The sequence below is a fragment of the Pseudorca crassidens genome, chromosome 2 (genome assembly GCF_039906515.1).
Source record: "Pseudorca crassidens isolate mPseCra1 chromosome 2, mPseCra1.hap1, whole genome shotgun sequence".
NCBI classification, from domain to species: Eukaryota; Metazoa; Chordata; class Mammalia; order Artiodactyla; family Delphinidae; genus Pseudorca; species Pseudorca crassidens.
The window spans coordinates 103164749-103180396 of NC_090297.1; the positions used below are offsets into that span (position 1 = coordinate 103164749).

The 15648-nt window shown below is 36.1% G+C and overlaps 1 protein-coding gene across 3 annotated transcripts in view; it reads left to right on the top strand.

Moving 5' to 3' along the window:
• Nucleotides 1-15648, top strand: part of MAN1A2 (mannosidase alpha class 1A member 2) — a 170874-nt gene that overhangs the window by 46735 nt on the left and 108491 nt on the right. For all 3 annotated transcript variants that reach the window (XM_067727423.1, XM_067727422.1, XM_067727420.1), the window contains exons 2-3: nt 3439-3694; nt 12103-12199. In XM_067727423.1, coding sequence (XP_067583524.1) covers nt 3439-3694; nt 12103-12199 — 353 coding nt within the window. The remainder of the gene's footprint in view (nt 1-3438; nt 3695-12102; nt 12200-15648) is intronic.

Sequence of the window (15648 nt, forward strand, 5' to 3'; positions counted from 1 at the left end):
TATTGGATGTGGCCAACCCCATCCTAAAATCTGGTGTGGCCAGCACCCACCATAAACAAGGACACTTCTATGAAGTTTGACAGATTACCTCCCAGAAGCTGAGGACAAGTCCAGACTTCTCTTTGGGCAAGGCCAAATTCTTTACTACATAGAAAGATATAAGGCACTGATGAAAAGCAAGAGACATTTGCAAATGGAAGTTCAACATGATTATCTGTTGAAGATATCGAAGTTAAAAAAAAATCTTAAAAACACATAAGTAAAACAAAGATCATTCAGGTGAAAATAAACATCCAGAACATTTGATCCAGCTGGTGTAATTTAAAATCTAGAAATTTGGGCACTAAAGCAAAATTTGAGGAGCTCCTTGAAAAGAGATCAAAATAAAAATTTGAGATATATAGGGGAAAAAACGAGAAAGAAAACTCATGGTGCTACTAAATGATTATTGTGGAAAGATGTTCTTAAGGAAGAATAAAGTGCATTTTTTTGTAAATTGTGGGGATTACTGCATTCACTTGTATTTTGAAACAGATTGGAGGATTTGATATAATTAATGGTTTATGTTTGTATAGAAAATTACAGTTTTGTTAAATACTTGTACTTACCTTGGATAAGTGTAGCCAAGTGTATTAGGAGAGTATTATTTGTTTTCCTATTTTTATTGAAGAAAGTACTGATGTTAGAGGTTTTTGAGTGATTTGTGCCAGGTTGCTGGGTGAGTTTGGAGCAGAGCTGGAACTGGAATCCTTGTCTCCTAACTTTTTGCTTAAGTACTTTTTTTCCCAACTACAAAATGATTCTTCTTGGATCTATTCTCTAGGCCTAGGCACAATGTTTTCTGTTGGTAAGGAGGGGGAGGGGGATTGGAAGGCAATTGGGTGGTACCTGCCTGTATTTACTTTGGTTATCTCATCTAAGACTATTCAGCACCTGTCTGCTGCTGCTGCCCTCATCTGCCTGAGTCTCCTGAACAGATCAGCCCAGGATTACCCTTGGATGCACACTGGGGTCAACCTTGGCTCCTCTGTGCCATACTTTTTTCATATCCAGTCTGTCTGCAGGCCCTATGGACTTTTTCTTGCTACCCGAATGACCTTGTTTGTCCCTGACTCTCTGGCTCTGCTGTGATTCCTCCTCTTTTCTCTGTTTTCCTCATCAGCCCCTTTTCACAGCAAGGTATCCAATTTTCTTTTTCTCTAAACATTTAACATTTTATTTTAAATACTAGGCTGTGAATTGATTTTTTTCTCTCTTGATATACAGTTCTGTGATTTTCAGCACATGTTCACATTTGTGTAACCACTGAAATAGGATATATAACAATGCTATAATCCAGAAAAACTGTCCTGTATTATTCTCTTATAGTTAACCTCTCCCTTTATCCATAACTTGTGTCATCCACTAATATAGTCATCATCCTTCTATTTTTGTCTTTTTGAGAATGTCAAGTAAAATGTAACTTTTGAGACTCTCTCCTTTCACTGACATAATACCTTTGAAATGCATTCAAGTTGTGTTTACAAATAGTTTCTTTTTATTGCTGAGTAGTATTCCCATAGTGTGGCTATACCACAGTATAAACAGTGGTTTACTTAACCATTTACTTGCTGAAAGACATAAGGGTTGCTTCCAGTTTTTGCCTGTTATGAGTAAAGCTGCTATAAACATTTTTGTATAGGATCCCCCCCCCAATTTTTGAAATTGTAAAATATGCATAACATAAAATTTACCATCTTAACTATTTTTACTTGTACAGTGCAATGGTATTAAATACATTTATATTGTTGTGCAACCGTCACCACTATCCATCTCCAGAACTCTTTTCATCTTGCTAAACTGAAACTCTGCACCCATTAAACAATAACTTCCTACTTTTTCTTTTCCCCCAGCCTCTTGCAACCACCATTCTACTTTCTGTCTCCATAATTTTGACTACCCTAAGAATCTCATATAATTGGAATCATATAGTATTTGTCTTTTTGTAACTGGCTTGTGTATAGGTTTTTGTGTGAACATAAGCCTTAATTTCTCTGGGATAAATGTCCAGGGCAATTGCAGGATTCTGTGATAGTTACGTTTAGTTTTTAAAGAAACTGCTAAACTTTTCCAAAGTAGCTGTACTGTTTTACAATCTCACCAGCAATGTTGTTAAGTCCAGAGTTTGAATTCATTTTCTAGAGAGGTAACTTTGGTGACCCCCTTAGAGTAGTCATCACTGGATGATTTGGAAAATAGTAACTACCACTCCTGTATTCATTCACGTGGATTGGGGGGGAGGTGGAGAAAAGATTCAGCGCTGGGTAGAAACTCAGTAGGTATCTACTGCAGTAGTGGTTTCCAAACCTGTATGCACACCAGAATCATCAAAGGAGCTCTTAATAATACAAATTCATGGGTCTCATACAGACCTGCTAAATTGGAATCTGTATTTTTAACAAGGGCTCAAGAGAATTTTAAGTGGTCATGCTCACATCAGTTGGAACATTGTGTTGTAAGATCGATGGAATTTCCAAAAGTTTAGAAGTGTATGATGTATATTTAACAAATAAAAAATTTCCCATCCTCTTATCTTTCCTGCTTCTCTCTCTTTGACCCTATGTTTATATTTTGTCCCCTCTTCACATCAGTTTATGAAATGCTCTTATTTATTTATTTACTTAAGCTTTATTTTTAATTGAAGTGTAGTTGATTTACAATGTTGTGTTAGTTTCTGGTTTACAGCAAAGTGATTCACTTACATATATTCTTCATATTGTTTTCCATTACGGTTTATTATAGGATATTGAATATAGTTCCCTGTGCTATACTGTAGGACCTTTTTGTTTATTATTTGGTCCCCTCTTGATACTTACTTCTATTTTTTATTTTGTCTCCCCCATCTAGTTTTTCACTGGTCTCTCTTTTCTCTCTCTCTCTCTCTTTTTTTTCCTCATGTGTCTACTAATAAGTTATTGATTGCTATTTTCTGTTTTTACTTGGTCCTTCAATTGTAACTTTCTAGGTTCCCTTTTTCTCCACTGTGTGAGGTGGTTGCTCTTCAGCATCTAGAGCTCATTTTCTTTCTCATACTAAGATATATTTATCCTCTTCTTCAGGCAGGTAGATCCAAGTCTCTCTCACGGATCATTCTTTTTTTTTTTTTTTGGTGGTACACGGACCTCTCACTGCTGCGGCCTCTCCCGTTGCGGAGCACGGGCTCCGGACGCGCAGGCCTAGCGGCCATGGCTCACGGGCCCAGCCGCTCCGCGGCATGTGGGATCCTCCCGGACAGGGGCACGAACCCGTGTCCCCTGCATCGGCAGGCAGACCCCCAACCACTGTGCCACCAGGGAAGCCCATGGATCATTCTTATTAATGGCAGGAGCAGAAAACAACTATCAGGGTTTGGTGGAGGAAACTTTAAGTTTTATGTTTATTTTTCTCCTCTTCTTATAGGGAAGAAGAAGAACGTTTGAGAAATAAAATTCGAGCTGATCATGAGAAGGCCCTGGAAGAAGCAAAAGAAAAATTAAAAAAGTCAAGAGAGGAAATCCGAGCAGAAATACAGACAGAGAAGAATAAGGTAGTCCAAGAAATGAAGACAAAAGAGAAAAAGCCACTGCCAGCAGTTCCTATACCAAACCTTATAGGAACACATGGTGGAGACCCAGAAGATAATGACCTAAGAGAGAAAAGGGAAAAAATTAAAGAGGTAATAAGCTGAGATTTGTGATACGGGGTGTTATGGATATGGATATGTCTGTCTGTCTGTCTATCTATCTATCTATCTATCTATCTATCTATCTATCTATCTATCTATCGGGCTGGCCAAAGGTTCCTTTGGTTTTTAAGTAAAAAAAAAAAAGACACATTTTTCATTTTCACCAAGAGCTTTATTGGACAATGTATTCACCATTTTATTCCACTACCTTCTGCCATTTTTCAGGCAACTTCATAATTCCATCTTCCCAAAGCTTTTTATCTTTTTGAGCAAAGAACTGTTCTAGGTGCCTTTTACAGTCTTACGGGGAATTGAAATTTTTTCCATTAAGAGAATTGTGTAAAGAGTTAAATACATGGAAATCGGAAGGTGCAATGTCTGGTGAATACGGCGGATCAATCAGAACTTCCCAGCCAAGCTGTAACAGTTTTTGCCTGGTCGTCAAAGAAGCATGTGGTCTTGGGTTATCCTGATTGAAGACTATGCATTTTCTGTTGACTAATTCTGGATGCTTTTCGTCGAGTGCTGCTTTCAGTTGGTCAAATTGGGAGCAGTACTTGTTGGAATTAATCGTTTGGTTTTCTGGAGGGAGCTCATAATAGAGGACTCTCTTTGAACCCCACCATATACACAACATCACATTCTTTGGATGAAGCCCGGCCTTTGGTGTGGTTGGTGGTGGTTCATTTTGCTTGTCCCGTGATCTCTTCCATTCCACGTTACTGTACAGTATCCACTTTTCATCGCCCATCACAATTAGTTTTCAAAACAGAACATTTTCATTATGTTTAAGTAGAGAATTACTATGCGGAAATATGGTCAAGAAGTTTTATTTTTGCTTAACTTATGTGGAACCCAGACATCAAAGTGATGAACATGACCAAGCTGGTGCAAATGATTTTCAGTGCCTGATTTGGGTATTTTGAGTATGTCGGCTGTCTCCTGTGTGGTATAACATTGATTGTTCTCAGTGTCTCGATTTGATTGCCATTAACTTCAAATGGTCTACCTGACCATGGAGCATCATTCAGCGAGAAATCTCCATGAAACTTCACAAACCACTTTGGACATGTTTGATCAGTCACAGCACCTTCTCCATACACTGCACAAATCTTTTTTTGCGTTTCAGTTGCGTTTTTACTTTTCTTGAAATAATAAAGCATGATATGCCCCAAATGTTGCTTTATTTCTTCCATCTTCAATATTAAAATGGCTGCACGAAAATTCACCAGTTTTGGTTTGTTTTTTTAATGCACACTGATATGAGGTCTGTCACAATACGATCTAATAAAATTGTTTGGAATGAAGTTAAAGACAACTAAGCGCTACTAGAGCCATCTTACAGAAAAAACTGAATGAATCTTTTGGCCACCCAACCCAATATCTATCTGTATTTGTACCATCTATGGTGTCATACTTTGATCTTGTTTGTTTTGAGGTCAAAATTGTAGTTCAGTTTGCAAGTTGGCAGTAAGAGCTAAAACTCTCTTAATATCGATTATAATTATAGAATACTTAAAATTTTTGATATAATGTTGTTTGGATAGTTACATTACTCACCCTGTGTTCAGAGATCTTTTGATGTTCAGTATTTTATAAATAATGTAGAGTATATCCATAACAATTTATCATTTAATAAGAAATTTCTTAAGTGTTTAGTTACTCAGAACTCTGCTAGATATTATGTAAATCTTCTCATAAACATGTTTCTGAAGAGTTAGCATTATGTCTGCCATCTTTCAAGGAACCCGTTGTGATACCACTTAACTATACTGCAGATTAAGAACACATCCTTCCAAAGAGTCTCAATGGATTGAAGAGTAGGGAAGGATTGATTTCAACTTTTTTGAAATTTCTTTTGGTCTCAGAAGTCTGTCAATTTGTTATTCTAGGAGTTATTTGGAGATAAAGAGAGTACCAGAGGGAGAGGAAATCTGGTGAATATTTTAGTAGAACTTTGTTAATTAGAACTCCTAATTCTGGGTGGAGTTTGTAGTTGTACTGCTTATGAAGAAAAAGACTTCGTTAGAGTGTAATAGCATCAACAATATTTCAAATCTATTGTTCATCATAAAATAAGACAATAAGTTTAGTTCAAATAGATATCTATTTGGATATATTCTAGTAATGAATATGGAAGATTTGCAGGTATTTTAAGCGTGGCCTTATGAATTGGTATAAAATATGCCCTCTGATTTTACCTCACCTTTGGATTCTGTGTTTTATACTCAGGCTGCTTGAGGCACTTTCTTTGGACAGTGTTGAGGACTTTGATACATTTCTTTTCAGATGCCTGACCCTTTTTTTTAGATGTCATTAGAATTTATTGAAATACTGTCTGATGTACATAATAATTCAGATAGGTAACTGTGTGTTGAGAGGACCCAAGACCACCCACAGGCTCAGTGATTCACTGGGAGTACTCACAGAACTTAGCAAAACTGTTGCATTCATGGTTTTGGTGTATTCAGCTGAAAATGTACAGATTAAAATCAATAGAAAAGGCACTTAGGACGAAGTCCAGTAGAGACCAGGTACAAACTCCTAGTTGTCCTCTCCCAGTGGAAGGATACGGACAGCGCTTAATTCTTCCAGAAATGATTTGTGGCAATGTGCACAATGTATTGCCAGCCAGGGAAGTTCACCCCAGCCTTGGTGTCCAGATAGTTTATCAAGAGTTCATTATGTAGGGTTGGCTAATCTTAGTTCTTCAGCCCCTCCAGAGGTCATGCTGATACCGTGTGGTTCAAGGTCCCCACCGTAAATCACGTTTTAGCATAAACTATCTGACATGGCCCAAGACTTCAGGTAAACAAAGATACTCTTAACAGGCAGGATAATAAAGGTTTAGAGGTTATTTTCCAGGAGCCTGGTACAGGCCAGACCTTTATTTGAGGATGTGCAGGGTTTGGACAACCCAGACCTGCTAAGTGAATTCTCTAGAGCATACAATATTATCCAGGGTTCTTGTAAATTAACATAAAACATATTAAGAATCCCTGTGTAGGCTCCTGTTAAACATTATGGTAACTGACTTAGTAAGCAGAGAAAGTTGGGATCTAAGCCTGCAGGAGAAGAAGCTAACAAGAGGCAAGGTGATGTGAATACCTGCAGAATATCTGAAAGTATCAAGAATTAGAAACACCATTTACCTCTGAAGGCAGGGGTATAAAACAGAGCTGGAAAAGGATTATTTGAAAGTTTTTAAAGGAGCTCTTAACCCTTAGATCCCTAGTTCTCTAGCCTAAGCATCCTAGTTGCTGTCCTCCCTTCCCCAAAAGAAGACCAAAAGTTTACTTTTGGATGGATGAATTAGGGAAGATCTAGATTTTGGGAATACCAAGTATGGCTGAGGGGAAAGGGCAGAGGTCATTCTAAAAAGTGAAGCGGCCATAAAAAGAAAAACGAAATTGAGTTATTTGTAGTGAGGTGGATGGACCTAGAATCTGACATACAAAGTGAAGTAAGTCAGAAAGAGAAAAACAAATATCGTGTGCTAACACATATATATAGAATCTAACAACAACAACAACAAAAGTGGTCATGAAGAGCCTAGAGGCAAGATGGGAGTAAAGACACAGACCTACTAGAGAATGGACTTGAGGTTACAGGGAAGGGGAAGGGTAAGCTGGGACAAAGTGAGAGAGTGGCATGGACATATATACACTACCAAATGTAAAATAGGTAGCTAGTGGGAAGCAGCCACATAGCACAGGGAGATCAGCTCGGTGCTTTATGACCACCTAGAGGGGTGGGATAGGGAGGGTGGGAGGGAGACGCAAGAGGGAAGAGATATGGGGACATATGTATATGTATAACTGATTCACTTTGTTATAAAGCAGAAACTAACACACCATTGTAAAGCAATTATACTCCAATAAAGATGTTTAAAAAAAAAAAAAAGTGAAGCGAGTAGTGGGGATGGAGGGAATTAAGTGAAAAATGGATTCTGAATATTGAGACAACTTTATCCTGCTCAACTCTTTGAATTCTGGCAGCCAGGTGTATTTTCAATTAGCAGGAAAATGAAGGACTTCTGTCTGGAGAGACTTGACTGGCCCAAGACGAAAGACCTAGTCTATTTCTCAGTGAAACACCCCTGGGTTTCATCTGAGCTCCCTGAGATGAGGCTCAGTCAATAAGTCTTGCCTCTTCACTGACAGCCTTTGATTGTCTTGTAAGTGCTTCACTGATATGTGAAGAGCAAACCACGGATCACCAGACATGTAAGGAAAGTTTCTCACATGAGACAAATGGAAGAAAGGAATTTAGAGGATACAGAAACCATACAGGGAGCAGAATACATATATCAAAAAAGAATATCTTTAGGATGCCAAAAAAATTAAATTCATGAAATGAGAATAAGTTATAAAAAGGAACATTTACAGAATAAGGAAGAGTTCTTGGAAATTAAAGATATTGATACATTAAAAAATTCAGTAGAAGAGTTGGAAGATAAAATTGAGCAAATCTCTTGGAAGGACAAAAGATTAAGAAAACAAGAAAAATGATAAGATCAATCTGGAACATCTAACAAGTGATTAATTAGGAGTTTTGGAAAAAGAACAGGGAAAATAGAGGGCAAGAAGTCAAAGAAACAATTCAAAGGCTCCTACTGAAATTTTAGAAAAAGAGGCATATAAAACAGATCCTAAAAGTTTACAGAGAAAAAAATAGTTTCACCCAAAAGATTTGGATTGTACATAATGGCACATTAGATTCCTCAACAATAATATTAGAAAGTGGAAGAGAATGGAGCTAAGGCTTAGGAAGAGTTATATATTCAGCCAAATTATGAATCAAATCTGAGGGTAAAGATATTTTTAGATGTTTTCTCAGATTGCTACTGCAAAATATGCTTCAGCATAAAAATAGGAAGATAAACGATTTTGGAAACAGGATCTGTCACTAGAGAGAGAAAGGAAGGTCAGTCTCAGGACTGTGAAAAAGGGGATCAGATGATGGCTGTGCTTCAGGTTGAGAGAATGGAAGTCCAGGTTAGAGTTAGGAGGATAGAGAGCCTCAGGAAGGATTTATCAGAGAATAAAATGGAACTGATAGTTTATCTGATGTGTTTAATTATATTGAGACAAATTTTGAAACTCAAGTATAATTTGGAAGTAAATTAATAATTGTTACATTTAAAACTACATCAACAAAAATACCCACCAAACTTCAGACCAGTAGTTAACATCAGGGAAAACAAAAGTTGAACAAAATAATATAGTAATTATAAGAAAAACATGTTGTTAACTACATTGGAAGGATGTGAGTCAGGGAATATATGTGGGGAAGTTTATGTGGAGGTGAGCTGATAGTGTATACGAAAGCTAAATTATCTTAACTATAGGGGAATATAGTAAATAGCTAAAACTTTTTTTAAAATCAAGAAATAGCACTAAAAAATGTACTTAGAAATACAGTGGTAAATAGAAAAGCAGGTCAAAGAGTTTAAGTAATTGGCTCAGGAAAGTGGAAGGAAAGGAAAGTGGGGAAGATAGGACAGGCTATTAGATTTTTTAAAAATTCAACTTTACTGAGACATAATTTATGTACAATAAAATGTATTTATTTTAAGAGTATAGCTTGGTGAGTTTTGGCAGATGTATATACTTGAGTAACAACAGTGGCGATCAAGCTGTGAATAGGTCCATAATCTCAGAATGGTTTATTTGTGCCCCTCTTCAGTCTACCCCATTCCTTGGCCCCAGGCAACTGCTGGTCCGCTTTTAATCATTATAGATTAGATTTGTCTTTTCTAGAGTTTCAGTGAAATGGAGTCATAAGGTATGTGATATTTTGTTTCTGGGCTTTGGCTCAGCATGTTTTCGAGATTCATCTATGTATATTACAATAAAGGTAATTTTTTTTTCTTCGTAGTATTCCATTGTATGGCTATACGATGATTTGTTTTATTCATTCACCTGTTGAACATTTGTTCAACCTTTGGTCCAGTTTTTGGCTATTATGAATAAAGTTGCTATGTACATTTGTGTACAAGTCTTTTTGTGGGCATATGTTTGTTTTAGTTTGACATTTCAGTCTGTGATCTGTTGTGAGTTATTTTTTTTTTGTTTATTGTGTGAAGTAAAGGTTGTGCTTCATTTTCTCCCCATAGGGCTTTTTAGTGTTCCAGAATTATTTGTTGAAAAGATTATCCTTTCTTGATTGAATTACCTTGGCACTTTTGTTCAAAATCAATTGATAAAATCAACAGATGTTGAGTCTCTTTCTGGACTCATATCTGTTTCATTAATCTATATTCCTGTCCTTAATGAGAGTACGACACTGTGTTGATTGACTTTTATAGTTAAGTTTTGAAATCAGTTAAGTCCTCCAACTTTGTTCTTTTAAAAATAGTTTTGGCCATTCTAAGTCCTTTGACTTTATTGAATTAGCTTTTCTGTGAAAATAAAAGGTTGCTGGGATTTTGATTGGAATTTCGTTGAATCTGTAGATGATTTGGGAAGAATTGTCATCTTAACAGTATTGACTTTTTCATTCCCTGAGCATATCTGTCCACTTATTTAGGTTTTCTTTAATTTACCTCAGCAGTGTTTTGTAGTTCTTAGTGTATAATTCTTGCACATGTTCTATTTCATGTTTTTTGATGCTAGTATAAATGGAATTGTTTTTGAATTTCCATTTCTGTTCATTACTAGCATATAGAAATATAATTTATTTTAGTTTGCTGAACTTGTATCTTATTTACTGAAGTCATCTTCTAGTTTTAGTGGCTTTTTATTTTAAGATTGCTTAGGATTTCCTTTGTACATAGTCATGTCGTCTGTGAATAGAGGTACTTTTCCTTTCTCCTTTTTGATTTTTATGCCTATTACTTCTTCTTATTATTGCCATGGCTAGGACTTTCAGTACATTGTTGAAAAGAAGTGATGAGAATAGATGTACTTGATTTGTTCTCAACTTTAGGAGTAGGGTCTTTTACCATTAAGTATGATGTTAGCTGTAGTTGTTTTTTGAAGATGCCCTTAATTAAGTTGAGGATGTTGCCTTGTAGTTGTGGTTTACTGAAAGTTTTTTTCATGAATTGGTGTTGAATTTTGTCAAATGTTTTCTCTACATCTAAAAAGATGATTGTATGATTTTTTTCTTTTTATTCCGTTAACATGGTGAATTATAGTGATGTGTTTTTGAATGTTAAATTAGACTTATATTCCTGGGTTAAACTGCACTTGGTCATTGTGTAGTATCCTCTTTATATATTGTCACTTTTTGTTAAGGAATTGTTAAGGAATTTTGCATCTGTGCTTTTGAGATATGTTGGTTTTTAATTCCCTTGTAATGTCTTTCCCTAGTTTTGGTGTCTGAGGAATGCTGGCTGCAAAAAACAAGTTGATAAATGTTTTAATGAATATTATGTTTGATATACCACAGGCTACTATTACATAATTCAACTAATATATAATTAAATACTCTGCTGCTGTTGTGTAGCTTAGTACTCCCTGGCTTGTAAGAAACTCAGTTCAAACTAATTGATATAAAAATATTTTTTAGCTTAGGGGCTCTGAACTAGAGCTTCAAGTTTGGCTGAATCCAAGTTTGTAGATGTTATTGTCAATAATATGCATGTCTCTTTCTGTTTTCTATTTTTATTTAGTTTCTACATGTTGGGAGAGAGACCCCATCAGCTCCAGGATTATATATTACATAGATCTTGAGATTGCAAAATGAGAGTCCCTCTGTCTGCTGGTGTCTATAACAATATGTATGAAAGGACTTGACTGCCTTTACTTGAGTCACATGTACTCAATCACTTTGTGTAGGTCAGGGGTTGGCAAACTACAACCTGTTGGCCAAATTCTGATTGCTGCCTATTTTTTAAAAATACAGTTTAATTGGAACCCAGTCATGCTCATTTGTTTATGTATTGTCTAGGGCTGCTTTTATGCTGCAATAGCCAAGTTTAGTAGTTGCTATACATGCTTACGGACTGCAAAGCCTAAAATATTTACTTTATAGGAAGAGTTTGCTGATCTTTGGTCTAAAGGTTATGGATACTCTAGCTAGGCTGTGTTAATTGGTTGTGGAATCAGAGCTGCTTTTTGACAGCTTTGTCATCATCACAGTGAGGGAAGGAGAGCTGTTTCCAAAAGGATTGGCAGTTCCTAAAAGGAAAGAATGCCAAATAGACACCTTTCTCCCCAATAAAAACAGTTTTTCTATTACAACTCATTTTTTGTTCTGTTGTATAGACTTAAGGTAAACATGATTATGTGTGTTTTCCCACTGATACAGGTGTTAATAGAATAATATACTAAAGTAGGAGATACAGGAGAATGTGTAAGGATATAGTAATAGAATCTCTAAATTATGTGAAATATAAAGATAACAGTCTGTGAAAAATATAAATTGATGGGTTATAATTTATCCTTTCTCAGATGATGAAACATGCATGGGATAATTACAGGATATATGGATGGGGACATAATGAATTGAGACCAATTGCAAGGAAAGGACACTCCACTAATATATTTGGTAAGTTTACTTTTTTTTAAAATTTAATTTTATTTATTTTTTTATACAGCAGGTTCTCATTAGTTACCCATTTTATACACATCAGTGTATATATGTCAATCCCAATCTCCCAATTCATCACACCACCACCCCGCCCCCGCCACTTTCCCCACTTGGTGTCCATACGTTTGTTCTCTACATCTGTGTCTCCATTGCTGCCCTGCAAACCAGTTCATCTGTACCATTTTTCTAGGTTCCATATACATGCATTAGTATACGGTATTTGTTTTTCTCTTTCTGACTTACTTCACTCTGTATGACAGTTTCTAGATCTATCCACGTCTCTACAAATAACCCAATTTCATTCCTTTTTATGCCTGAGTAATATTCCATTCTATATATATGCCACATCTTCTTTATCCATTCGTCTGTCAGTGGGCATTTAGGTTGCTTCCATGTACTAGCTGTTGTAAATAGTGCTGCAATGAACATTGGGGTGCACATGTCTTTTTGAATTATGGTTTTCTCTGGGTATATGCCCAGTAGTGGGATTGCTGGGTCATATGGTAATTCTGTTTTTAGTTTTTTAAGGAACCTCCATACTGTTCTCCATAGTGGCTGTATCAATTTATATTCCCACCAACAGTGCAAGAGGGCTCCCTTTTCTCCACACCCTCTCCAGCATTTGTTGTTTGTAGATTTTCTGATGATGCCCATTCTAACTGGTGTGAGGTGATACCTCATTGTAGGTTTGATTTGCATTTCTCTAATAATTAGTGATGTTGAGCAGCTTTTCATGTGCTTCTTGGCCATCTGTATGCCTTCTTTGGAGAAATGTCTATTTAGGTCTTCTGCCTATTTTTGAATTGGGTTGTTTGTCTTTTCAATAGTGAGCTGCATGAGCTGTTTGTGTATTTTGGAGATTAATCCTTTGTCCATTGATTCGTTTGCAAATATTTTCTCCCATTCTGAGGGTTGTCTTTTCATCTTGTTTGTAGTTTCCTTTGCGGTGCAAAAGCTTTTAAGTTTCATTAGGTCCCATTTGTTTATTTTTGTTTTTATTTCCATTATTCTAGGAGGTGGATCAAAAAAGATCTTGCTGTGATTTATGTCAAAGAGTGTTCTTCCTATGTTTTCCTCTAAGAGTTTTATAGTGTCTGGTCTTACATTTAGGTCTCTAATCCATTTTGAGTTTATTTTTGTGTATGGTGTTAGGGCGTGTTCTAATGTCATTCTTTTGCATGTAGCTGTCCAGTTCTCCCAGCACCACGTATTGAAAAGGCTGTCTTTTCTCCATTGTATATCCTTGCCTCCTTTGTCATAGATTAGTTGACCATAGGTGCGTGGGTTTATCTCTGAGCTTTCTATCCTGTTCCATTGATCTATATTTCTGTTTTTGTGCCAGTACCATATTGTCTTGATTACTGTAGCTTTGTAGTATAGTCTGAAGTCTGGAAGCCTGTTTCCTCCAACTCTATTTTCTTCCCTCAAGACTGCTTTGGCTATTCAGGGTCTTTTGTGTCTCCATACAAATTTTAAGATTTTTTTGTTCTAGTTCTATAAAAAAATGCCATTGGTAATTTGATAGGGATTGAATTGAATCTGTAGATTGCTTTGGGTAGTGTAGTCATTTTCACAATGTTGATTCTTCCAATCCAAGAATATGGTATATCTCTGCATCTGTTTGTTTCATCTTTAATTTCTTTCATCAGTGTCTTATAGTCTTCTGCATACAGGTCTTTTGTCTCCCTAGGTAGGTTTACTCCTAGGTATTTTATTCCTTTTATTGTAATTGTAAATGGGAGTGTTTCCTCAATTTCTCTTTCAGATTTTTCATCATTAGTGTATAGGAATGCAAGAGATTTCTGTGCATTAATTTTGTATCCTGCAACTTTACCAAATTCATTGATTAGCTCTAGTAGTTTTCTGGTGGCATCCTTAGGATTCTCTGCAAACAGTGACAGTTTTGCTGCTTTTCCAATTTGTCATGTCATCTGCAAACAGTGACAGTTTTACTTCTTCTTTTCCAATTGTATTCCTTTTATTTCTTTTTCTTCTCTGATTGCTGTGGCTAGGACTTTGAAAACTATGTTGAATAATAGTGGTGAGAGAGGACATCTTTGTCCTGTTCCTGATCTTAGAGGAAATGCTTTCAGTTTTTCACCATTGAGAATGATATTTGCTGTGGTTTTGTCATACATGGCCTTTATTATGTTGAGATAGGTTCCCTCTATGCTCAGTTTCTGGAGAGTTTTTATCATAAATGGGTGTTGAATTTTGTCAGAAGCTTTTTCTGCATCTATTGAGATGATCATATAGTTTTTCCGCTTCAGTTTGTTAATATGGTGTATCACATTGATTGATTTGCATACATTGAAGAATCCTTGCATTCCTGGGATAAATTTCACTTGATCATGGTGTATGATCCTTTTAATGTGTTGTTGGATTCTGTTTACTAGTGTTTTGTCGAGGATTTTTGCATCTATGTTCATCAGTGATATTGGTCTGTAATTTTCTTTTTTTTTTTTTTTAGCATCTTTGTCTGGTTTTGGTATCAGGGTGATGGTGGCCTCATAGAATGAGTTTGGGAGTGTTCCTCCCTCTGCTATTTTTTGGAAAAGTTTGAGGAGGATGGGTGTTCCCTCGTCTATAAATGTTTGATAGAATTCACCTGTGAAGCCATGTGGTCCTGGACTTTTGTTTGTTGGAAGATTTTTAATCACAGTTTGAATTTCATTACTTGTTATTGGTCTGTTCATATTTTCTATTTCTTCCTGGTTCAGTCTTGGAAGGTTATACCTTTGTAAGAATTTGTCCTTTTCTTCCAGGTTGTTCATTTTATTGGCATACAGTTGCTTGTAGTAGTCTCTTAGGATGCTTTGTATTTCTGCGGTGTCTGTTGTAACTTCTCCTTTTTCACTTCTAATTTTATTGATTTGAGTCCTCTCCCTCTTTTTCTTGATGAGTCTGGCTAATGGTTTATCAATTTTGTTTGTCTTCTTAAAGAACCAGCTTTTAGTTTTATTGATCTTTGCTCTTGTTTTCTTTGTTTCTATTTCATTCATTTCTGCTCTGATCTTCATGGTTTCTTTCCTTCTGCTAACTTTGGGTTTTGTTTGTTCTTCTTTCTCTCGTTCCTTTAGGTATAAGCTTAGATTGTTTATTTGAGATTTTTCTTCTTTCTTGAGGTAGGCTTGTATTGCTATAAACTTCCCTCTTAGAACTGCTTTTGCTGCATCCCATAGGTTTTGGATCATCGTGTTTTCATTGTCATTTGTCTCTAGGTATTTTTTGATTTCCTCTTTGATTTTTTCAGTGATCTGTTGGTTATTTAGTAACGTATTGTTTAACCTCCAGGTGTTTGTGTTTTTTATGTTTTTTTCCCTGTAATTGATTTCTAATCTCATAGCATTGTGTTCAGAAAAGATGCTTGATATGATTTGAATTTTCTTAAATTTACTGAGCCTTGA